Source organism: Harpia harpyja, chromosome 2 (assembly GCF_026419915.1).
Source record: "Harpia harpyja isolate bHarHar1 chromosome 2, bHarHar1 primary haplotype, whole genome shotgun sequence".
NCBI lineage: Eukaryota > Metazoa > Chordata > Aves > Accipitriformes > Accipitridae > Harpia > Harpia harpyja.
In genome coordinates this window covers 49,463,829-49,488,785 of record NC_068941.1, presented here as the reverse complement: position 1 = coordinate 49,488,785, position 24,957 = coordinate 49,463,829, and the positions used below count along the sequence as shown (strand labels likewise).

At 34.6% G+C, this 24,957-nt stretch overlaps 1 protein-coding gene and 1 long non-coding RNA gene across 4 annotated transcripts in view; one reads left to right on the top strand and one right to left on the bottom strand.

The window, feature by feature from the left end:
* Nucleotides 1-24,957, top strand: part of GLRA3 (glycine receptor alpha 3) — a 99,590-nt gene that overhangs the window by 4,530 nt on the left and 70,103 nt on the right. For all 3 annotated transcript variants that reach the window (XM_052779320.1, XM_052779304.1, XM_052779311.1), the window contains exons 2-3: nt 16,990-17,117; nt 23,617-23,684. In XM_052779320.1, coding sequence (XP_052635280.1) covers nt 16,990-17,117; nt 23,617-23,684 — 196 coding nt within the window. The remainder of the gene's footprint in view (nt 1-16,989; nt 17,118-23,616; nt 23,685-24,957) is intronic.
* Nucleotides 57-15,447, bottom strand: LOC128138057 (uncharacterized). Its single transcript, XR_008233950.1, has 3 exons — nt 15,185-15,447; nt 7,902-8,083; nt 57-271 (listed from the first exon to the last, which is right to left on the bottom strand). It is a non-coding gene; the product is annotated as an uncharacterized LOC128138057 (long non-coding RNA).

Sequence of the window (24,957 nt, the reverse complement as noted above, 5' to 3'; positions counted from 1 at the left end):
AGTTCAGACTCACAGCAAGGCAGGCAGGAGCGGGATCCTACCAACAAAGTTTGCAGTTGCAGAGCACCTGTGCAGGAGCAGAGCAGATCTAGTCCAAACAACAGTTCAGATTGACAGGCCAGGTTGGTAGTGATGAGGCAGGTCCAAGGTCAAGCCAAAAAGTCAGGTCAGCAGATCAGGCTCAGGGTCAGAATTAGGAAGTTACGAGGCTGGGTAAAGGTATACTTGCGCAGTAGCTTGCACAGAGACCAAGAGCATCTCCCCAGCACTCCTGAGGGAGGAAAAAAAAAAAAAAAGGAAAAAAGAAATGAACAAAGAAAAAAAGAAAAAAACAGCTCCTGAGAGAAGAGGGGTGGGTGAACCCCTGCTGAGGCTTCTACAGCTTTTTATCAAACAGCTCTGCTTCAAAGCTGGGCTGCTGCATTATCAGAGCTGGCACTAAGTCCAGGTAGCCAAACCCCTGGGATGAAGGAAATGTGCTCAGGGTCCTTAAAAAATGTTAGGAGGAGAGCGTCGGGGTTTCCTTGCAGGATGTACCCATAGGCAGGCATTCATTGTACTTTCCAAAACTCAGAAAAAAAGGAAGTGGGGGTTTTTGTGATGAAGAATACATGATTCAAATTCTCTTATATTTCAACTACACCAGTGAAAACACTGAAATGCCTTTGAACCAAATACGAGTTTTGTCATGAGTATGAATTTGATCAGAACTTTTACTATCCATTCTTTATTTCTATAAAAAACAATTATTTGTGCAACTACCATGTTTATAATTTTGAGAAAGAATTATTTGTAGATTTTTGAGTTTATAATGTTATAAACTGTAAGAAAAATAAATAACAAAGAAACTTCAATTAAAAACATGAATCTTTCAATTCTTACCGTGCCCGTGACATTTTCTTACTTTTCAACCTCTCCTAATTTATTCCTAGCCAACTGATGCTAACAACTGAAAGCAAGTAATATTGTGAGATAAGTGCTGTGCTTCTATATGATGAAAAAGGTAGTAGCTCCTCTATCAGATTAGTCTTGTCCAGATATCCTAGGAATCATGACAATTAGAGAAAATGAAAATTTTTATAAGATTAGAGCTTCTTATTTTAACAGATTTAGAATACAAGCTTCAAATGACCTTACTGAGTATTATGTAATAATACCTATAGGGAATTATTCCTGCAAATCAGCTTTTCTCAAGTAATGAACAATGAAGAGCCCCTCTGTGTGGTGTTGCATCTTCTCCTTTTTATTGCTTTTTCTACTAATCTTCATGATGTTTATTGGAAGAATCAGTAAAAGGAGATGGGAACTAAAAAGGAGTAGCTTTACTTTCACTGATATGTAGGCCTTGTGAACAGATGGAGTAAAAGGCACCTTTTTGAGGATATCAACTACCAGTGGAAAGGGAACATTTCAGAGAGCAGGAAAAGACACAGCTAGAAACTATGTGTAACAAGAATGCAGGACCAAAGCAGAAGAATTAGAAGAGCATCATGAAGCAGAACAATCTGCACAGTAATGTCAAGAGAAAAGAAGGTGAGAATCTTTGAGACTACTTTTTTCTAGCAGGGACTATAATCCATTATTTTTTATGGCTTCTGAAACAATATCATCCTTCCTGACTGATGTCTTTAGATGCTGTGTCAATACAAATGCTAAGTAGTGACAGTAAAAAGAAAGAATGAAGGAAAAAAGTACAAAAATAGACAGCATGTGGTTATAAAAGTGTAAAAGAATGCATTTTGTTATTACTCTTCCAGTCAGCTGTAATGAATTACTCCAACCTTATTCAACAGCAGACAGGGTAATAATACTTGGTCTACATTGCAGTGGACTTTCTACATAATGAACACTTCCTACATAATTTTCCTATACCACCCTGTTATTCCTGTAGACCTACCACAGATGTACAAAATGAGCAGGGACTGTGGGGAGAGTCAGGACTATTTCCAGGTAGGAACTTCCCTAAGGAAGATCAGTCCTCTTCAATATTGTTATTACTGAAGTTTCTATTTGGTGACATGAAATATTAGTGAAATGCAGTTTCCAAGGGAAACAGTTTGAGACCACAGAAAATGTAGAAAAGTTCAAGAAGACTCTGACCTGAGATAATCATGTGGTCACTGATGGGGCTGTAGAAATAACGGAGCTGCACAAATAGTGGGGCTACTGTCTAATACAAATCAACAGCTATAGGAAAAATCAAGCCAGAAGATTATCCTGAGACTGTTTCAGTGAAACAATGAAGTGAGTAGAAAGCAAACACAGGAGTACTAAATTATCTCAGACTGTGAGATTGAGTTAATTGCTATTAACCTGTATGTGACTGTTACAGCTAAAACTAATTTGGGAAGGGTATCATAAGCTAAATCAGTAGAGCTATGACATTTAAAAAAGCAAACTCATTTTCTCCTCTTCCTGATTAAAATTCAAGCTGCAGTTATAACCACATAACCTACTGTCTTAATATTTTGCCCTTTGTTGCATTCCATCTTTGATATAAAATATATATAAAAATACTTTTGATAGAAAAAAATATAATATTGGAATATGCTACCCATCTCACCATTGCCCAAGGCTTCAAATACTATGTACAGTTTGCATAAGACTCCACTATGTCTAGAATTTATCTCCAGTTTCTTGTAAAATACATTTTTCTACCTTTCAGAATTTTGAAAGGTAAAAGTAAAATATGAGCCTAATTTAACCCTAAATAGCATCTCTGAGGATCCATAAGTACAAGAATATATCACTTCCAAGATGACTTTCTATAAAATTAGCTGCTTAGAAATTTGTATAATTTTTACCAACAACTACCTTTAATTAACTTTAATTTCACAACTAACCACTCAGCAGAAATGCCTAGTAAATACAGTTATACCAGCATAGTTCTTCAGGTTTTTTAAAAATTATTATTACTTTACATCTTAGTGGGTGACTGCAGAGCTTAGGGACTTTTTTGTGAAAAGCTGGTTTATAATGTTCTGGGATACAGTGGGACTTGTTTATTAAAAAGATCCTGAGTTCTTGTCCTGCTAAGGCTTTCATTTCATAAAGTTTTCAAAACTGCACTGTCATCTGTTAGATTCAGTAATGAACAGGGGCATCCATGCTCTGGGCATATGTGGGCTAAGACATATTCATCTGCAGGGACCAACTAAACTTCCAGTTTTGTGAGCAAAGTATCCGCTGGCTAAGGGTGCCCTACTAGATAGATAAAATAAATGTCACAAAGTGGTAACTTGCTGGCAAAAGTAGGGTAAAACTTTTCATTTTTTTGATGGGAAAAATAAAAATTTTGAAATCAATCATGACTAAAGCACTGACTTCACACAGCTAAATTATGACTAACTACAGTATTCTAATCTAAATGTTAATTCTGTGCCTAAGCATCTATATAATGCCTCCATGAAGGGATGCGCATCTGAGCGATGTTTTCCCTGATGCTATTGGGTCAGATCCTTTACCGTTGACTCAGCAGTATTAGAACTAAAATCAAAGTGGGCAGATATCAGCATTACATCCGGACTACATCCCATAAAAGACTTTTTTTGAAATCCATAGTGGGTTTTTTCATTGCTTTATTCTATCAGAAAGAATGCTTTATGCAAACTTACTTTTTATTTTTTCCAAAAAAAAGGAAGCAGATTTATCAGAGTTTGCTTTAACTCTCAATTTGCAAGAGTTAAAGTAAAATAAACTATATTCTGTTTTCCTTTAGTTCTTGCACACTAAAGATTGGATACTCAGTTGTTTTGAACAATATTGCAATTTTTTACTACGCAAAGTGAATATGAAATGCACCCTCTTGAGACAGTAATCCCTGGTTACAAAAAGTACCATACAGTAGAGAACTGCAATTAAAAATGCTATTTGCAAGCAGTTTCTCCATATATGCATTAAAATTTTATCTCCAAAACTTATCCCAAAATTATAACACTGTGCAAATGAACTCTATGAATATATATATATCTTTACCTGGTTTTGTTGTTCCTGTACACAGATCTTTGGAAGTAAAAGTACTCAAATCTTCCTCTGTAATCAAAATGTGAGCACAAATGCACTTGTTCAGATTCCCTAAGTAATGGTTAACAGAATGCCCTTTTTCATCCTTTTTAACAGTGATGACTCCTTCAGGAGATGAAGTGTTTTGCACATAATAAAGACTGGAACACCGTTTGGAGGGGCTCCTCAAAGTCTCCACAATCACCCAGGGAAGGGGAGGGGAGGGGGTGCTCTACCTGGACCCCATGAAGCCCCCGGCCCAGCCCGCGTAGGATGTGCAGGGGGTGGCGGGGTATTGGTGCATGTCATGATCTTTCCTTCACCCAGCATATTTCCATTTGTTTATACGAAGCTTAGATGACTCAGATGATAATGAAGGGGGTGCTGACATAAGCAAGACTAGTATAGCAAAGACAAAATGTGTATCTGAGGGGAAGTTTAAACACCACTTTCTGTGTGTGAAAGAGAATGCGTGTAGTGGACCACGATAATTTTTTCGGAAATATGAAAGGCTAGCAGCACTGTTTTTTAACCTTCACATTATTTTCTTCGACTTATTCAGCAAGGAATATGCTTCAGTGCATGCATTAGGAACACTGGGTTCTGTCATTATGTGGCATGAATCCTGCCACTCTTATCATCACCCTGAAGCTCAGCCCTGTTGTTGCTTAAAGAAAGTCTTATACTGAATTATTATAGTGTTGATTCTGGATAGAATTAATAAAAAGGAAAAAATTACTTAATCCATGTATCACATGTAAATTAACACAGCTAGTTGAACATCACCATTCCTGCTCACAGAAAATTCCAAAGCTCTGAAAAGATTTTATTGTTTTTTCAATGCATAGAAGGAAGTTTAAGTTGTAGAAAGCAGGAAAAAATCACTGTCGATTCTGTGGGGGAGATGTTCAGAGAAATTTTTGAAAATTAGAACCCGAGACCTCACCTTCAGTTCCCTCTGACACTAGAAAACTGATTGTGGCTGACAGAATAGAAAGGACACTGGACAACAGTCCACCCAAGCCTGCCAGCATTTCATTAAAAAAACATTGAAACAGATATGTTTCTGTAAAACTCTATTTCAAGAAATCAGTATTTTTTCAACTAGAAATATTGCCTTAATTGAAAATTCTTAATCAATAGTAATAACACAGTATCTACACTATAATTAGCTGACTAATCAAAATAAACAGTTTCATGAGAAGTGTTTCGGGCAAGAACTTTATATAGCACTGAGTTCTACTTACTGATAAGTTTTGACTTGTCTGGGCTGTAGTCCTGCTTGTAGAAATACTTTATTTTAAGGTGCGTGACTCTTCAGGCTATATTCAGCTTTTCTCTAACTGAACTCATACCTTATCAAACTTATTTGGGGGAAAAACTCTCATCTTCTTAACAGCCATCTGACAGGCTCACTGAAGATACAGGACAACATTGTTGTACTGATACAAGCAGAGCTTCCCTAAGGCAAATGGAGTAGTGTTTAATTGAATTGTGCTTCAGTCTTCACAGACCCTGGGGTTTTAATTCAAAATCAAATTTTTATCCAGTTTTGATAAACATCAACCATTTCATTCTGTTATAAGATTTTCGATCAAGATTTTTACGAATAGTAAAATAATTGTTTGAAAAGAAACATCAAAGAATGCCAATTTTCAGTTTCAGTTATGGTTTTCAACTCATAAAAGTGGATTTTTAAAGCAAAACCAGGCAAAAGAGGAACAGAAGACTTATGACATTCTAAATGGTCATTAATTATGATTAAGATAAATATATCTTTTCTACAGTTGCACACTTCAGTGGACACTGTTCCTGTTTATATTGAGTGAGAGTACAGCAACCTAGTGGATGCAAAGTAAGCTGATGGGGCAATGCCACAACAATAGTAAAAAATCTATCCAGTGAATTAGAACTAGAAAACACAGTAATATGCAGCTTTACAATTTAAAGGACATTTGGGGATGCATTCAAAATACAGGATCAACCAAGCAGCTATAATCTGTAGAATTCTGTTTTCAGTATTCACAGACTGCTTCTAGATTTGGGAAGAGTTTGCCTTGGAAAACAATAATTTGCAGTTTTAGCCAGGCAAAAGTCTTGTTTTAATTAATTCTCTTTTCAGTCTAGTGTGGCCTCATTGACATCAGTTGAATTACTATTCATTATGGTGGTGAAAGACACCAGTCAGTTCCTGCACAAGTTCAGCTGGTTAGAGGAATCATTCATTAATCACAAAAATAAATGTAATTGTTCAGCTCTGAGAAGCCTTTATAGAAGGATATCTGGTGTTATAAAATATAATATTCTGAAATTATTTTACTTGGTCATTTTGCAATCTATCCATTACTCCAATATCTTTTCTCCATTATTCAGTTAATACACAAATTAGTCTTTATAGTGAGATAGTAATGCAAGTTTGGATTACTATAAATTAGTGATTTACAGTTTCTATTTTCAAAGGTATTCTGTTCATTTTAGCCAAGTATTATCTGTCTAAAAAAAAACCCCCAAAACAGTTAATTGAATTTTGGGAAAATCTGACTTATCTTTAATTCAAAGTTAGTTCAAAAACTTAACCCATGCAGTAGATCTTTGGAAGAGTGAGAGATTTGCCAGAATTTGAATATTTGATACACTCTCTGCTCTTTGTATAGCTGTTTGAGTCAGCTTTTTCTCCAAAAATGTAGGTTGAGTAAATTAAGAAACAGCAAGAAAGTAAGACCTGAGTTTAGAACATTTATAAAAATAAGGTATACAACAGGTACAAAAGACTACTAAGGAAGTAGGTGCTTCTGGGAAAACAATGAACAAATACGCAGATTAGAGTCACAATTCGTAAAAAATCTCGAGAAAATTCACATGCTGCATGGCTGTAATTGGCAACAACAAACTTGTCTTAAACAAGAAATTAAAATTAGAGGGACAGCCTGTGGTTTATCGAATCCAGTTGAATCCATACCTTAATTAAGCTAGAAAGCCTTGCCCATAGGATTATGAAGAATGCTGACAAATTATTTTTATTCCTTTACCCTAAGGGATAATTTTTTTTCCAAAGGGGCGAGGGGAGGTGGGGGGGTGTAGTAAAGCATTGAGCTTATATATGTGCACTGAGTCACAAACAAAAAGTATATACAAATTTAGCATCATCTAGAATATAAAGCCCTCTGACCTGTAGAATGGTGATGAGGTCAGAGTGACTTAATCAGAATACTTAAAACCCCATTGTTCTGTATTTTTATTCTCTGTTAAGAAAAGCTGAAACACTCTACAGCAATCCAAAGCTTTTTTAAACTATAGTACATAAAGTAAATAAGCTATAAACATTATACCATTTTATTTCCATGACAAACAGGACTGGAGGAAGACTGTAGGGCTGGAGGAATTCTCAACTGTATTAAGAAAAGGGAAGAAAATATGACACCATAAAGGTATCAGGAACATCATAACAAAATGCTTGTAACCACTGCCTAACCTAAAAAGAGCACTAAAATGCAATGTTACTTCAGTCACTGAAACAGAAAAATGAAATTTTTCCAAATCTGAAAGAAAAGACATTTTTAATAGTTTCATTGAAATGCAATCCCATGTATTTTTCACGTAGTTTTCATTTGTAACTAAATCACTAAAACAATAAAGAATGGATAATTAGTGATCTTAAAATGGAAATTTATTGTTTGTTGCACATAAAAATTGTTACTTTGGCTGAAAATGTGTCTGGATGTAACTCTACTTATCTCTGCAGGATTATATCGAAAAATTAATTTGACCATTTGAACTTAATCAAAATAAGAGGATAAAAGGGCAACTAGAAAAATCTAAAACTGTGAAAAATCAGTAGAAAATATAACCTGTCGCAGAAAACATTTAAAATTCTCCTGAAGATTTTTCTTAGAAAATACCTCTTTAAAATACTGGTGATACAATGCTTCTGCTCCTGTTAGTTGAAGTGACAGTCTTTTCTCTGGCAAACGTGAATTAAGAGTTCTGTGCTTCTCTCTGATCCAATAAAATTATTATCTAAAATATTGTAGGATATGAAAATCTGCATTTTCATTGCATTAGGAACTAACAACTTCATGACCTACAATAAATAAAAAAAATTTCATCTTTAATTAGCAAGCAACACATTATTGTCAGTTTTAACAGAAATAATAGGAGAAGCATTTGTAATCTCAGTCTTTTTTGAGACATTGGAAACAATTCTTTCTCCTTCATTTAATCTCTTTGGGTTTAGTACATCACTCTTCCACTACTCTTTCACCATTGGAAACTCACTTTTTTTTTTTTTGGTTTTATTTGGTCCCTCAGAATGAAATTAATTTATTCACCAATAAAGCTCAAGCAGAATTATTTTCGTGCTGGAATAGAAAGGAGTTGGAAGAAAATTATCTCCTTGCATTAACCTTGAACTGTAGAAGAAGGTAGAGTTATGTAATTCAGGCATCTAAACTAGGAGTTCAGTTACCCTGGGTTCACAATGTAGATAATGTGAAGAGATTGAGTCTTCCAAAAGATAAATCAGAGAAGGAGCTGAATTTTGAGTCTTGGTTTGCTCCTCAGAAGAAACTCTTTCTGTGTGAGCTAAAATGGGACAGCAGTGACAGCTGATTCTGTATGCCACTTTCAGGACTGGATCCATGCAGCTGTGATCCTCTGACACAGCTCCTGCCTTTCCAGATTAGCTCTGGCTTTTCGTGAATCAATATTGCTGATGAATGGACTCTAATAAGAAAAGTCTATTTATCTTCTGTTTTATGTGAAGGATTTTAATTTTCAGTAGAGTGAAGAGATTGCCTTAAAATTTTATTGCAATTTTTAAAACTATTTGCTTTAAATATATGTGTCCCCCCTTCTGAGCTCCCAGTCCACAATATATGCCTCATTTGCAAGGCTTTCAAAAGTCAAAATTGTTTATTGAAATAAAAAATAGAGAATTTCATTTCTCTTCTGACACAGCTATCTCAGGCAGCCAGTTTAAACACATCACACCTCAGAAGAACATCTGTGTCATGCTACTTGACTGACAAATGCATTTTAATGACAAACTGTGCAAAATTTTGGAAAAACTTTAGGAAACAGCTTTATCCGCAGAAATCAAACAACTCAGTATTGTTTATTCTTTACATTGACTTTTTTTTCCCTGAAATTGAAAGCAGTTTTCACCTTTCTGAAAGAGCAGGATTTTTTATTTTGTTGAAACATGGAAAACACTTTCATTTGAATGGGCTTGAGGCTTTCAGTGGTCATTCTTGTTAACATTTGTTGTTTTTGTTTTAAGCTGTCACATTCTGGAACATTCATCTGTCAAAAAGGTATTTTTGTCAGGTTTATGTTCACTCTTGGAATAATGTGAACAAATTCTACATACTATAAACTCTGATCTTTTTAGTTCTTTTTGTACTTCAATTAATAGATCAGATAATTAGAAACAATCCCTTTACAAAAAAAAAAATCCTATGCTTCTGACGTCTTCAAACATCATGTTCATTTTTCCCATTAATCGTACTAAATACATTTTGTTAAGAGATCTATATTGCACAGAAGAGGGTTTAAATACTGTCTTCATACCACAAAATCTTATTGCCACAATTTTCAAAGTGCAATTATCAGACACCACCTATTTGAGGATTATTTCATTTTAGCAAACCTTGTTAATTACAGGGTTATACTGACTAATTTTTGTTTTAAAATTGATGAATTCTATCACCATTACTTACAGTTACAGAATCAAGGGAAGTAGTCATGAGATTAATTTACCCAACCATTATTGGTGAACCAGTGAATAAGTAGCAATTCAGATTAATTTACTGAAATGCTTTCATGTATTGTTGTTTGTGATGCTGCTGAGTGCATATTGGCTGGCTGCAGTTTTAGCTTTCCTTATGAGTGTGTGATTAATTTCCTTGAGTTTCTCTGCAAAGCTTTTTAATGTAAAAAGTGCATTAAAAACATTCAAACATCAGTTGGAGAGAATGGACCACAAACACAAGATCCAATTGCTCCAGGGGTTTGGCCACGCTTGCAGTCTTAGAGAATAAGCTAAATGATGAAATGAAATGAAATGAAAGAGCTATTGGACCGTCATAATGCATGCAAAGCATCATATAACAGCTCTGTAGTATGTATTGTAAAGTGAAATACAAAACTGCTACCTCTCTGAATAGCTAAGATGGATTGTATTTGAGACAAAAGAAATAATTTATGAGCAGATGAGAAAAATCAGCAAGCCAAATATGACAGTAACTTAGTGTTAATATAACATTTTCAAGTTAAAATACATTGGTAGTTTAACTATGGAAGGAAGAAAATGAACATACCATCTAATTAAAAGATAATTTGTATCAATTATATTCAGAAGTAAGTTAGTGATACTCTGGAGACTACTCTCAGAATAACTTAGATAAATTAGAGGACTGCTCTAACTTGGTCTTGGAAACTTCTCTCTGGGAAGTCTCCAATGGAAGGTATCATTACAGCACACCATGCTCGCTCTTTATCTCTGTCATCCACCTGTAGCAGCAACAAACTGGAAAGAGTCAGCAAATGGTGTAAAATGTAATTTCTTCCTTCACCTTTTGTCTATACTACTCTTATTAAGCTCTTCTGGAGGGCTACAACCTTGCTTATACGAATGTTGACAGTAGCCCATTACTTCTTTTCTTCAATATTTGCAAATAAGTAGGTATTGTTTTAAGACTGAAACAACACACTGAAAGCGATTTTTAAGAACCCACCTTAAACATGAAAAGTTTTAAAGAGAGAGAGGAGAAATCAGTGAAAAACAGTACTTTCTGTAGCACACAAATGATACAAAAGTCTCAAAGGCAGTATGATTGAAATTACTTTTGAAAATATGTCTTTTAAAATAAAGCATATATAAAGCACTTTCATTTGTAATGTTCCTTTCCTCTATTTGTGCTTTGGTAAAAATGTGCAGAAGTATGGAGCAGATAGAAAAGAGTCAGCTTAAGAGTAGGAATACAGTGGTTCTTCAGAAAAACATGGGAAAGCTTTAGCATTGTAGCTTTGAATATTTTAGAGAAGAAAACATTTGTGGATATTGTGAAATTCCCTTTGAAGTGTTTTTCTCATCATTTTCTTTTGGAGGAAGAGAAGAGAGTAAGGTTTTCTCTCACAAACATGCCTACTTTAAATAGACATTTCAGGAGCACAGATTCATGACCTGTGCTTTCTCTTGCTGTCTAAATTGCCAGCTGCTAGATGAGATCTCCCATTTAAATTCTGTAGATGTTGGTGCTCTGGCTGCGTAGCTCTGTTAACTATATATTTTTTTCAAAGTTCTGTAGTAGTAATTATTTTAAACGCATAAAAGAATCAATAATAATGTAAACATAACCTCAGCAGAGGGGTTAGAACTGAGTCCCATCACCTGCAATCACAGTCATACATGTCACAGCGTCCTAATATCCTTATCTACCTCTGTCTTGAAACACACAGGGCTTTTCTATCTCTACTCAAAGTGCTAAACTATTCTGAACTGAAATGTTTCAGTGATTGAAAGCCTTTTAATTTATGATCTAAATTTATCCCTGGCCTCTTCATATCTATTTGCTTTCATGACATTTTTATCATTTAGCTTAAAATTCTTTCCTCTTTGCAGGTGCATGTTATAGATAGAACATTAGCTCATTTTTTCCTAGTAGTGGTCAATCTCTGATTTTTTAAGCTGCCTGTAGTTTATGAGCAGTTCAAGTGCAGTTTCCATTCTGGAGCTTAGTTCCATACTGTGTAAGGAGCTGATGCTCATACAACTGCTGGGTAAGTCAAATACCCAGCTGTGAAAGGAATTGAGCAAAATCAGCCTACATTACCTCATGCAACCTGCAACCCAGATTACAGGTTACAGCACAGGCAACTGCAAGCCTGCAACCCAGCCCCAGTTTAGAAGGACCCTGAGAAGACACAGTTTTCCACTTTGAACTATGCTCATTGCTTCCCTTCCCTAAGCTCTTGCAAGTCCATAAAGTGTGTTTTGGCAATCTGAAGATTTCTTCATGAGATTTGTAATGTCTACTCTGAATTTGCCTGCTTTTCTATATATCATAGGTCATTCCTTTTCACCAAACTGGCCATATATGAAACACAATACCTTATATTTTGCTAAATTGTTTCTTCCAGAAAGCTATACTGTCTCGGCTGGTACAGTTTGATCTTCTGTTAAGTTACCTTTATTATTAAACTGTGTGCCTGAATTCCCATTTGAATTTGTCTGTCTCTCATTGATTTTTCTTCTGCCTTTGTTCTTTAGATAAATGCCCAGCATTTTCTGTCCCTTTGAGGTATTTATACACTTCAGTCATGTTATTTTTCAATCTTCTTTTTGATAAACTAAGCAGAGTGAGCTCTTAAAGTCTCCTACTTTAAGAAAATTTCCCTAACTCCCAGATCATGGTTTAGTGGCTTTGTTCAGTACCTTTCCTAATGCTTTAATATCCTTTTAAAACTTGGACACAGAATTTCATGCAATGTCCCAGAAGTGTTCTCATTAATATCATATAAAATAATAAGTGACCTTCATGCTTCTACTCACTCTTTCAGTCTTTCCACACGACTGGATAACACAGTAGTGCAGTGAGAACTTTATCACAACAGTGCTGAGTTGTTCAACATGAATCTGAATCCTTCTTCAGACTCACTGCTTTCTCCAACTCTGCCCACATTCCCAATTCCTGTATCTCTTAATATCCTTCCTCTGTCTGTTTTAAACTGTTCTACTTAAATGGACTGAACTTAAGAAATTTCTTGCCCTCAGCAATATTTATACCTCTGTCAATTTTTTTTTGCAATTCTTAGTTTTAAACCATTAATGATTTTGTATTTTCTTTCTGGATCATAGATGGCAGTGCTGAACACCATTCTTACTACAACTCCCTACAGTAGGTTTTTGTCTAGAATTTAGGATGTGGGTACTGATCTAGAGAAGTTGCATCTTGGCTGTGCCGGGCTGCTTCTTGCTCTCTAACATTTATATCCCACTGTAAATGTCCTCAGCTTGACCTAACACTTTCTGACTCAAATATGACTTTTGGTAGGTCATGGACTGTCACACACCTGTGATTCAGGATGTTTTCCTATCTCAGTCCCTGAAATTCCAACTTGACAGTCTTCAGGGCATGATGCAAAGCTCACCTCTCCTCAGATTTTAGGTGAACACTGGTTTGACAGACAGAATAGACCAAAGACAGGAGTAATTATAGTCCTGGTGATTCTAATTTTCTGTTCATGCCTGGTTTTGTATAACAGCTTATTTGGAACAAAAATTCTTACCCTAACTTTTGATGGTGTAGATTCAGCTGGTCACAAATGATTTTTTGAATATGTCATTTGACAACATTTTCCATTTTTTTCTTGCTTTTTGTCCACTACTTTAGTTAACAAATTTCTTTTTAATTATTTTGGCAACATTGTAAAGATGTTCAGTACACATTCAGGAAAGTGAAATAAAGTACTGCTTTAAGTCTGAAATTGGAAAATGGTTTAAATCCTTATAACTGTTAGTGATATTTACCAATAGCCCACAGGAACAACACAGAATCACTACCAGGGCTAGCATTCTTGTTGGTAACTTTTCCTGTTAAAATATGAATAGCCCAGAAGACTGGGAGGTTATAACCTTTCTCCAATAAGAGTCTTCAGCAATGAGAAGCCTTTGTTGCCTCTACCTGTGAACAAAAATGTACAGCTTTTCTTCTCAGTAATTTAAAGTTGTGTGATGACTTTATGCTAATCACAAGTCTATTGTAGCTTACTTCCGAATGCACCACAGGATAAAAGTTTTGCTGATAGTAAATTCTTCTAATTCTGCCTGTTAGAAAACGGATGCACAAATTCTTTTAAAAAAAGTGACAGGTCAGAGTAAATTCCCTCTAGAGGTACACAAAGCCATTCCTGGACTTATGGAATAGTTGTGTGTCAAGGGGGAAGCTATGTGTATTAACACTAAAAGGAGCTAAATTCATACTTCATGAAAGGAGTGTAACTTTCTCTAACCACTTAGCCAGAGGCTTATTTTTCAGAGGCAGTGTACAATAAAAATGAAGAATCCTTACCATGCAGAATTAATTTTTGTGTTAATCTGCAAACAGAAAACCTATACTTTGCCAGGTAGGCCTTCCTAAAATCCACTACCTTACTCAGGTTTTACTATATTACCAAGTCTTGCTCCTTTTTAACTAGAAGAATATTCCACAAGTCAACTCAGATAGATGAAAGTATTATTCGTCCAATAGTATTCTTGAAATACATGTTTTCAATTTAAGGTAATTTGAAAGGGCAGAATTCTGCAGTGCTCAACCAGATTTTACTCAGTAACACACCAAGCTGAGAAAAAGGGAAAACATTCCTTGAAGAAATATTTAGTTACAGATTACAGCTGTTTTCTACAATAAAACTGGCTTATACAAAATTTATTAATTATGCTGAATTTATTATTTTCAGAAGCAGGCAATAAAATTATTGAAGATATTCTGAGAGTTTTAACTGACTAATGAAAGCAAGTATTAACGATGCTGTTATACAAAAAGGTACATGCCACTTTGTGAAAATCCATAGTCACAGCAATTACTATTTTTCCTATTCAGCATTAGTTACCTTAATTTCAAGGTACTCTATTTCATGGCAGCCTTTAAAAGTAACAACTACAAGTACAACAAAGAAAGATTTAGAAAAAGTTCAGTGAAGTGAATAAAGGACAAACAAACAAATTCTCCATTCAGAGAAAGTGATCAGAGAAAGATGAAGCTAACAATGAGCTTTTCTATATTTGTGTTCTGGAGAATTTATTTATGTCCAGAATAAAAATATAGGAGATATATATCCTGTTGTGTCGGAATTCTATATACCCTGTGGAATAGAAATATAACTTTCTTATACAAGAGTATAAGAAAGAAATCTAAGTGTTATATATATACATATATATATATATGTATATACACAGTAATTTGATTGTCCTGCCTTGCAAATAGATAAAATCCAGCAAAGTGTACTTGGACTCTCATATTTTATTTGCTTTATAACCACATATGATGTTTTACAGAAATATAAATGACTACAAGTTGCAATAATGTGATGAATCAGATACATTCAGAATGATTGATAATGAAAATTATGCCAATAGGATAATTTGAAATTGAACTAGAAAAAGAATATGTTAAGTACTTACTTTCTCAGAAAGGGAAATACATTCTCCAGCTATGGGAAGAAATAAAAAACTAGGTTAGCTACTGAAGGACACTAAAGAAATATTTTTACTGAAAGATAATACCGAAAGAGATACCAAAGTATTCAGAACAATTTAGAAATATCCAACAATTCAGAAATTTATGAGCAATCTAGAAATATGTAAATCAACTTACATATAGAATAGAATAAACACTAGATAAGCAAATAAGCAGAAGGGTTCATTTTTAACTCCGATTTCAGATAATATTACAATTAGAAGACTTAATTGCCAGTTTTAATTCAAATATGAGTAAACCACAGCATTCTAGAGGTTTCTATGTTCATATTCTGTGCATGCCCGAATTTGGAACACTCAAGACTTAGTATGAAATAGTTTTTTATTTAAGTTATTAAATCCAAATTTCAAATTTGAAGACAGATTTTTTAGTAGACCTTCTAAATGGAAGTTGCTATAAAACTGTAACTTTTCATGTCCTGGTTAACACAGTCTTGGGAGGAAAAAAATGACATTGCCAATCTGCACTTAATATGGCATCTGCATACACACGTACCTGTATGGAATTTTTCTATTTTGGAACTCCATCCATTGCTAACAAGCAAAGTTCAGCATCGTTTTTTTATGAGTTAGAAAATTCCGAAGGGTTTTACATTATTCCCTGTGTTTACTTCTAAACAAAGGCATATTTAAGCACTTCTAAAAGAGTGGATTGGCATTAATAGGAGACAATGAAGTGGGTAAGTAAAAGAGATTCACATCTTTCTGCAATAGATTGTTGACTCAAAGTCAGCGCAAACAGGAAAAAGCTCTTTATCACTTTTGAGACTCCCAAAAGCCATGAAGGGTTTTAGTTGCACTGTGTATCGCAATGTTAATCACAATCTTATTTACGTATATATTTACTGACTGTATTGTTTTTTCAATGTGTTGGCCAGCATTCAAGTAAGCGTTCCACAACAGTAAAGACCTTTTCTTTGGGTCCACATGGCTGATCGCAGTGCCAATACTCTTCTCTCTTCACATGTGCAGAGCACACTTTAGAGTGTCAGTGGGAGTTCTGCATGCGCATGGAGAGGAGGCTATTGGAGATGACACTTACCATGTGGCCCTGAGATGAAAATTTTGCCCTAAAATAGTTCCTTCAGTAAGTGGTTGGGTTTTTTCCACTACAGCAGTCACTTTTGTTTTAACAGAAAATGAACCTCTAAGAAAATGTTAAAGAATACCAGTTGCAAAGAGACTGATATATTGTGTTAAGTTTAAATATCAACATAAAACATTGGTTGGACAAAAATCAGTGGTAGTAGTACTATTCTATGAAAGACCCTTACTACTTTTTTTTTTCTGATCTAGGCTTCTATTACACCACACCCAACTAAACAGACCAATCTTGGAATAGACTCCAAATTATGACATTGCACATGCACAGCTATTTGTGTGATGATATTATTTAAGTCTGTGATAATGCATTGATTACTGTTGACTGAAACTGTTATTAATCTCCAAAAGTCCTGAGGAAGAGGTAACAGCAACCTATAACTATGCAGCTTAGCAAAAAAAACCCTGCATATAAAATGACAGATATAAAAAGAACTTGGTGTTTCCATTTCTTTGCTACTATTATTTTTGAAGCGTAAACTAGCTTGAAAGGCAATCTTAGCTTTCCTATTTTCCTGTTCATACAAGAACGAAGTGATTTACTGTGTAAAATTAAAGTTTCCCTAACAAAATCGCTAACAAAATGTTTTGTTTTGGTTTTTTGTTTGTTTGTTTTTCCTTGCTGTTAGCTTGGTAGCCACAAAGGAAACAGACAGTGCAAGATCTCGTAGCATGCCAATGTCGCCATCTGATTTCCTGGATAAGCTAATGGGTAGGATGTCAGGCTACGATGCAAGGATCAGACCAAATTTCAAAGGTAATTTCAAACCTAAACCTTCAGGTTTTCAGTATTTCAGTATTTCTTCTCACACAAATGCAGTTTCTGGAATAAACGTGAAAATGAAGAAGTACACTCACTAAAAAAAAAAGTGCCTTCTTTTGCCTTTCTTTGCTATGACAGTTCATTTCACAGCTGCCCAACATTTCTTTTAGAAATTTAGCTTATCACTAGATTTGAATTGTCTAATATGGTTTGGGGTTTGTTTTTTTTTTTCCTTTCCTTAAATGCTTGTTAATGGATTCAAATTCCCACCTTGGACTACCATAGCCTGAAGCACTCCAGAAAGCAAGTTCTGTGAAAGAGAGGACAAATCCTCATACCTGCTTGATCCTAAAATGAAGAGTATGTTAATAATATAACCATCAGAGTCAAACTCAAGAGAGCTTATCTTAGTTACCAAATCTATCACTAAAATAGATTCCTCACTCCTGTGCCCCAGTTGTGCTTTGAAATGGCAAAGGGACTATCTTTCCTCTTGTTCCTTTCCCTGTTCTCAGTTCTCCACTGAAACTGCAGGTTCTCAATACCTGGAATTTTCTCATGGTGTGTGTCTTTCATGCACTTATCACAAACGAGATTCAAACAAGACAAAAGAGATTCAAAGAAGATTGAAAGTCCAAAGTTTGCAAATGCAATGGTTACATCTTCTGAGGGTCTTAGTGCAAACCAGACTCAGACATGCTAAAGTAGAGTGTTTAATGAAGGGTTATACAAACTATATTATTATACAAATACACAAACTATTATACAGACAAATACCACCCATTCTAACTTTTGCAGTCTGGGAAGTTTACATAAATTTGACTATACTTTTTTTAGAATGCAGAAAGTACCAATAATATACTGGAATTATATTTAACTATATTTCTGAATCTTTAAATCAAGTTATCAGTCTTTAAATTCTCCAGAATATAATATTTTTTTGAAGAGTAAACCTATTGTGATTAAAAATGATATTATTCTTAATTTGCCTTAGCTGTCTCCTCCTATGCCTATTTTCCTGAGTCCAAGAGATTCTCTTAGCTCTAACATTTCACTATAAGGCAGGTTTTACTCCATGTTTACTACAAAAATTTTCCTTCAAGAAGACAGGCCTTCCTCTTCTAAGTCATCTGTCACTGCCTTTCTACCTTAATTCTTATGCAGCACTGAATTTTATAATTTTTTGACATTTCCAAGTCCCAGGAACTTAAGTGGTTATGACTCTAAAGCCATTGCTGTTTGCTTGTTTTGCTAGAATTTGCCCAGACTGATTCATAAGAACCAAGTAGTTTGTCAAATTACTTCTTCATCAGTAAACCATAAAAAGTTGGTGCTGTATATATAAACTTATTACCAAGGATTTACTGCAGCTGGAAATGCTTTGCTTTTAATAAGTTAGCGGTGCTGATATTTCTCAGGAAATGATAAACATGCACTGGAAATTCAAACTCATCCCTAAAAGATTTACAACAGTGATCAATACCCCTAATGACCATACAGAATAAGTCCCTTGGCCTTTCCTTGCCAGAACTACTTTGAAGAATGTTCCAGTGCCTGGCTTCCTGGAGCGTTAATGTATGAAACAATATTTGCAAAGTAATGCAAAACACTGTATTTCTAAAATTACTTTCTCATATGAGTGGTAGCTCTTAAATTATTTTTGCTCCTTATTGAAGTTACCTTGACTTGTTGCCACAGTACACTCTTTAGCGTGCAAACTGCAGGTTCAACCTAAGGTAAAGCCATGCTGAGCAAAAGAAGACCTCAGGCAAAATCTAAGCACTGCAGTTTTTCTTCTTTCTTCTTTGAGTCTCCTGAAGTCCTACAAAGAAGCATTTAAAAATGAGGAGCTTATAGCTTAGCAGTTGATTTGGGGATTGGATTTTGGAGTTTGTCATGAACACCATGCAATCAGAGTCTTCTGATGGGGCTACAGTGAAGAATAGGCAGATGGTTTAGAGATTAGCGAATTCAATACAGTACTTCTTGAAAGTATAATTCAAAAGACTTAGAGCCTTGTTTTGTAACTGTTGAAATTTAAAGAGACAAAACCTAATCTGACATTGTTCTTTTTCAAAAAGTGCACATTCTAAATCTTCTAGACAGCTATGCAGTTTGAACAAATCTGCCCAGAATGATTCAGATCTATCACTAAGAATAAGTATCTCCTTAAGTGACTTTCCCACTTTCTGGTTAGTTTTATTAGTCCTAGAACAAGTGCTAGGGCTTAATGCCTTTTTGAGTTTTTAATCTGGCAACAGTTTTAAAGAAACAGAACGAGTACTAATAAGAGAACTCAGACAGGCATTTTAAATAATTTGTTCTTCCAATAAAATTCTTATGTAGACAAGACTTTTAACTACCAATTTTAGTTATAATTAATCTTGGTCAATAACATATAATTATATATTTTGTCTCAGTGCTCTGCTTTTGGATAGGGAATTCTGCATATCTGTTCTTCTTCAACAGAAATAATAGAGAAGACTGTTGGTATTTATTTAGCTATGGAATAAAATAGAAAATTAAGAACTCTTGTAAAATCTTTGTTCCAGTTGCAAAATACTTTTATTTCTGGTACATCAAACCTATAGCAAGGTCCTTCTCTTACTCAGCTGTTCGACAGACTATATCTGTTCCTGCAAATATAGGAAATACTTCACTGTCTTTCAAATTTGGACACAATTATGTAATCCATGTGTAAAAATTATCATGGCCTCAGGATGCTCATAATTAACCTGATACAGAAGAGATGTTGTATTTTTAAATCTGTACAGCCCAGGTTGCACCATTGATAACAATCTATTAAGGTGGAAATTTTGGGATTCACATAGGAAAGTGTGAAGTGTTCCTTGCCCTGGTATTGCCAAACAGTATTCAGCAATCATCAGTTTAGGGATTTCTTAAGCCAGGACTTAACTGAAAAAGTAAATTTAGATAAGTATGTTCTTCTGATCACTTCTGGAAGCTGTTTATACTTTTGGCCTTTCCAGTATTTTATGGCAATAAAATCTTCATGGTTTGGAATAGTGAAAAGTACCATTTTTTGTTTTCTTTGAATTTGGTGACTACTTTACAGATTTTATTACCATGTGACATACTGAGAAATGGAAGAAAAGGATTACTTCCTTTTGATCTTTACAGATTGTATACTTATATATCGCTCCCTACTGTATACCTTTTCCAATGTGAAGAGTCCTGCTCTACTTAAGCTGGTGTTGTGTGGCAGCATTTCATAGAATTTGTGATCCTTCTTTGACTACTTGACGTCTCTTTTCTCCCTAATATATCTTTTTGAGGCAGACAGAGGAGAAATTTTGAAGTATTCAGGATGGAAGTTCATGATCTACTTGTATGGTAGTCCATTTTTTTTTAATGTATTTCTTTGCATTCTCCTATCTTTATTGATTACAGATCATGCTTCCAGACAACCATCCCTAACTAATCTAGCCTCTCTTTCCTGCATGGAAGTCATTAATTTGGAGCCCCTCGGTAGGAATGCATAGTGAAGATTATTTGGCATTTGACTGACGCTGAATTTCATCAAACATTTTATTGCTCAGTAGCTCAGTATTTTGTGATTTTTCTGCACCTCCTTGCAGTCAGCTTTATATACAACCACACTAAATAATCTTATACTAGAAGCAAAATTGTATTGCGATATCTTCTTTTCTAGGTCATTAATATTGAACTACTAAGATTCAGTTCAGATCCATGAAGGAGCTCACCAGCAATCACCTTGCACTTTGAAAAATGGCTATTGATTCCTAACATTAAACGACTTTAAAGCAAAAGGCCTATAAGAGAACTGTCTCTCACTTCGTCAAGACTAATATCCTTAAAAAGCCTTTGGCAAAAGATCATGTTGAAAAGTTTTTGAAACTCCAGATAAACTATTTTGATTAATTTAATTATATATTACAATTAAAATTAATATTTATTTAAGTTAATTAGATTGCCTTTGTCTACATCTTCATCGGCTCTTTCAGGGAGCTTCAGTAGATCTGAGAGATGTTATTCCAGCAAAAATAATATTAATCCATATCTGTTAATCCTAACAGTCTTCATCATTTCTACCAGTTTGGCTGGTACAGAGGTAAGGTTTACAGGGATAAAGTTCATTGTCAATGATGTCATCCACCATCATACCTGAAGTCTGGTTTTCTTTTTTAATTCAAGTTATACTTGCTGGACATGGTACACATTTCCACTGATAACAAAATGGACACAGGTGATAGCTGACTCACAGTGATTCGTATTTCCACAATTTTGCAAAGATTTTTATAATGTCTGGCTTGATATCACCTCAGCCTGTCAGTTTGCTCCTGTTCACTTAGTCTGAAATGTCTTCTACAGTCCTCATACAAATCCTCCATCAGAATGGCTCCAGTATTTGACACAGCTAGCAACTGGGACAAATGCTGCTACAAAGACTCCATTTAGTTCTTCTGCTCTGACCTTCTTCACTTTCATGGATACTTTTATATCTTAATCATCTTCTCTTGACTTCACCTTCCAGAGCTTGGCAGGATTCTATTTTTAACATCTTGCAGATAGTTAGCATTGTTAGCTTTTCTGTCTCTAGTGAGTTTCAGCTCTAAACTTTTTCTCCCTGCCTTTAACTGATGTTCAACTTGTCCAAGTTCCTGTGTTTGAATATGACTTCCAGTTTTAACATCTTCAATTATGCTTCTTTTTGACCATGTTTTGGGAAGTTCATTTTTACTCTCAGCACAGTATCTTTAAGTAATCTGTAAACCATCTGCAAGCTGCTTTTAGCTTCTCCTTTTATGCTTTTTTTAACTAGCCATTAACTATATTTTTGTAATGCTGCTTTTGAAATTAAGCATCAGCGTTGTAGTGATTTAGGGCTTTTTCTTTATAAAAGCAACTATGTTTGTTGATATAGTAAACTTACACTTTAAAGCATAGTACTACTTTAAACAAGATAGTATCATACCAAATTTGAAATGATGACAAGTAGTACAACATGAAAGTGTTTGAAAGGAAAGCTACCTTGCAAACAAATTATCTAACATAGCCAGGAAGTAAAAATTTCTCCCTGACAGTTTCTAGTGACTCTGCCTTTGTTTGTCTCCCCTGCTTTTTCTTTTTCCCTTGATCCTTTTCAGGAGTTTTCAGAGTCAAGCTTTTACTGAATTCTAAGAAGTACTGGATATGCTCCACAGCTCTAAATAATTAACCAAGCATCAAAGTGAAAATAGTGTAAAAGTGACTGCAGAGTGATACCTCCTTACCTGAGAATTCAGCTCCACAGACATAGTCTAGTGTATTACCATGACTGAAGTACACCTATTGAGGTTTTGTTCCAATTGCTATACAGTACTTCAAAACAATTATTGTCTTGAGGAAAGAAAGCTGGATCTTCCAAGTTGTGTCCTTTTGGCAGAATTTTTAATGGACGTTCTGATTCTTTGAGTATTTAATATCAAGTTCATTGGTCACATTAGATTTTGCTAGTTGCAAACCACCAGCAGCGGCAGAGCAGCTTCTTAGTTCAGCGACCCTAAAGAAGAAATATTACATAAGGGTTTGTAAGACCAGTTCTCAAATTCCAGATACAGATCTTTCATTATTAGTGACTGCTTACAACTGCAAAAAGAAACCAGGTTCTCCAATGCTGAACTGGGTTATTAATATAAGAATATTAAGGTGCAGGAGGGTGACAAAAAACCCTTGTGATGGAAAAACCTTGTTTCTGCTGTACACAGACTGAAATTGATAAGAAATAATGGAGAAATTAGCATGCTCTACCATAATGCCATTTTTACAGAGACTCTCAGAGAAATAATTTAAAACCTTTTCCATGAAGATACAATTCATTGTTCAGTTATCATAATGGCTGCTCTGCCACTACTGATACTTCACAAGTGCAAGATAAGACAGAACAACAGTTGACTGAAGACCCATGGTAACAGAAAGTTCAGTTTAAATAGATTCCTAACCATTTTGTGGATTTAAGAGGAATGAGAATGGAATCTAAGTCATTCTTTCTTATCCACATTTGTTCCTTTAAGCAGTAGAGATAAGAGCAGCAATAATGTATTTTTGTTACCAGTGATGACAGATAACATTAAAGTAGCATCTGCCTTGAGTGAAAAAGGTCACTTTTTCCCCTAATTTTTGTGAGAAGTGACATACATTGCTCACTGAAACACACATAAAAATAGTTTTTACTATATATTTCAAATGAGATGTTGATTTTTTTGCATAGAATCATCTGTGCAAGTTTATAATGAACTTTCTCCCTTTTTTTTTATTGCTAGAACTGGCCAGTCAAGCAGTATACCTTTGAGAAAAGTCAAAAGGACAATTATTAGAAACAACTCAATTTAATTGTGCATTAAATAAGTTGTGAATGTAGCATTATTTCCTCCTAAGTCAATAAACATTGTTTCATAATGGTTTATATTTCACAGTCAGCCAATAAGCAATGATTCTGGAACAGGGACTGGTGTCTTTTTTTCTTTTGCAGGCCCTCCAGTTAATGTCACATGCAACATATTTATAAACAGCTTTGGATCCATTGCAGAGACAACCATGGTAAGATATTTTACCTCAAGCAGTGTTTAAAGTTCAAGTTAAATATCTTCAATGAGCTCAAAAGCCAGCTAGGGCTTCTCTTCACCTGGAACTAAATGAAGAAGGAAACCCACTTCTGAGAATAGAAAGTGAGAACATTTAATGTGGCAATTGATTTTTCTAACAGAAAATCCATCATTATACCATCAGACACACACGTAAAAGTAAAGCCAAAGGTTGTCTTTTTTATTTCTCCATAAGTTTTATTTGACAGTTGTAATGAACTGATTATTTTCAATTAGATAGGTATTAGTTTCTATGGTGTTCCACGTTTCTAACCTCAAAAATGTCAATTCATTAAGTTGCTTTGTTAATAATATTTTATAATTTCATTATATACAGTGCATATGGGGATGTAGACTTTGTTTTAAAAGTCCTTCTTCCATAGAGCTATTGCACAGAGATAATAGAATAAAAAGGTGAGCTGGTATATAAAATTTCATTATGAATACTAAGAGTGGGATAAATATAAGCGCATTGCAATCTTTTTGTACATACACTTATAATTTGTCTATTAAAGAAAGGCAAAAGATAGAGTACAAAAAGACTGGAGATTTTAAAAAAATAATGAGAAAGAGAGGTCAAAGTCTAAAGACAGTAAAACTAGATATTGAACCATAAATCCATAAAAATAACTTGGATAATTTTATTCAACAAGTGAAACATATATGCTAATTAAAATTTGGTGAGAGAGAAGATATAGGCATTCTTTCTCCATACAAGTGCCTCACATATTTTTAAGAAAGGCAAATAAACACGTTTGAAAACAGCTTCATAGTAATTTGGGGAGAGAGAGGGTTAAAATACAGAAGGATGAAGGAAGAACTGTGGGAGTTTGTAAGTAAGGAGTAAGTAAATACTCTGAAATCCCAACTATTTCAGGGGTCAGGATATGTACTTGGAATGACAGAACACAGACTAAAAATAATTGGTATAGCCAAAAAAAAAAAAAAAAAAAAAAAAAGAAGATAAACGAATAATATTAAGCAAAAGCCATCCTTCTGAATTACCAGTAAGAGCAAGAATGAGACCTTTGAATGTAGCCAAGGACCTGTAGTTAGGAAATCAATAACTTAAATTCATAAGGTGAAATAATTATGCCCCCTACCTTCAAAGAGATATTCACAGCTGCCTCATCTTTACACGCCTTGGAACATAGTGGTAGAAAATTTCAGGTAGAAAATTACTTTAATTTGTCTTTGGGTACATTACCAGATTGCAAATCCCAAACAGA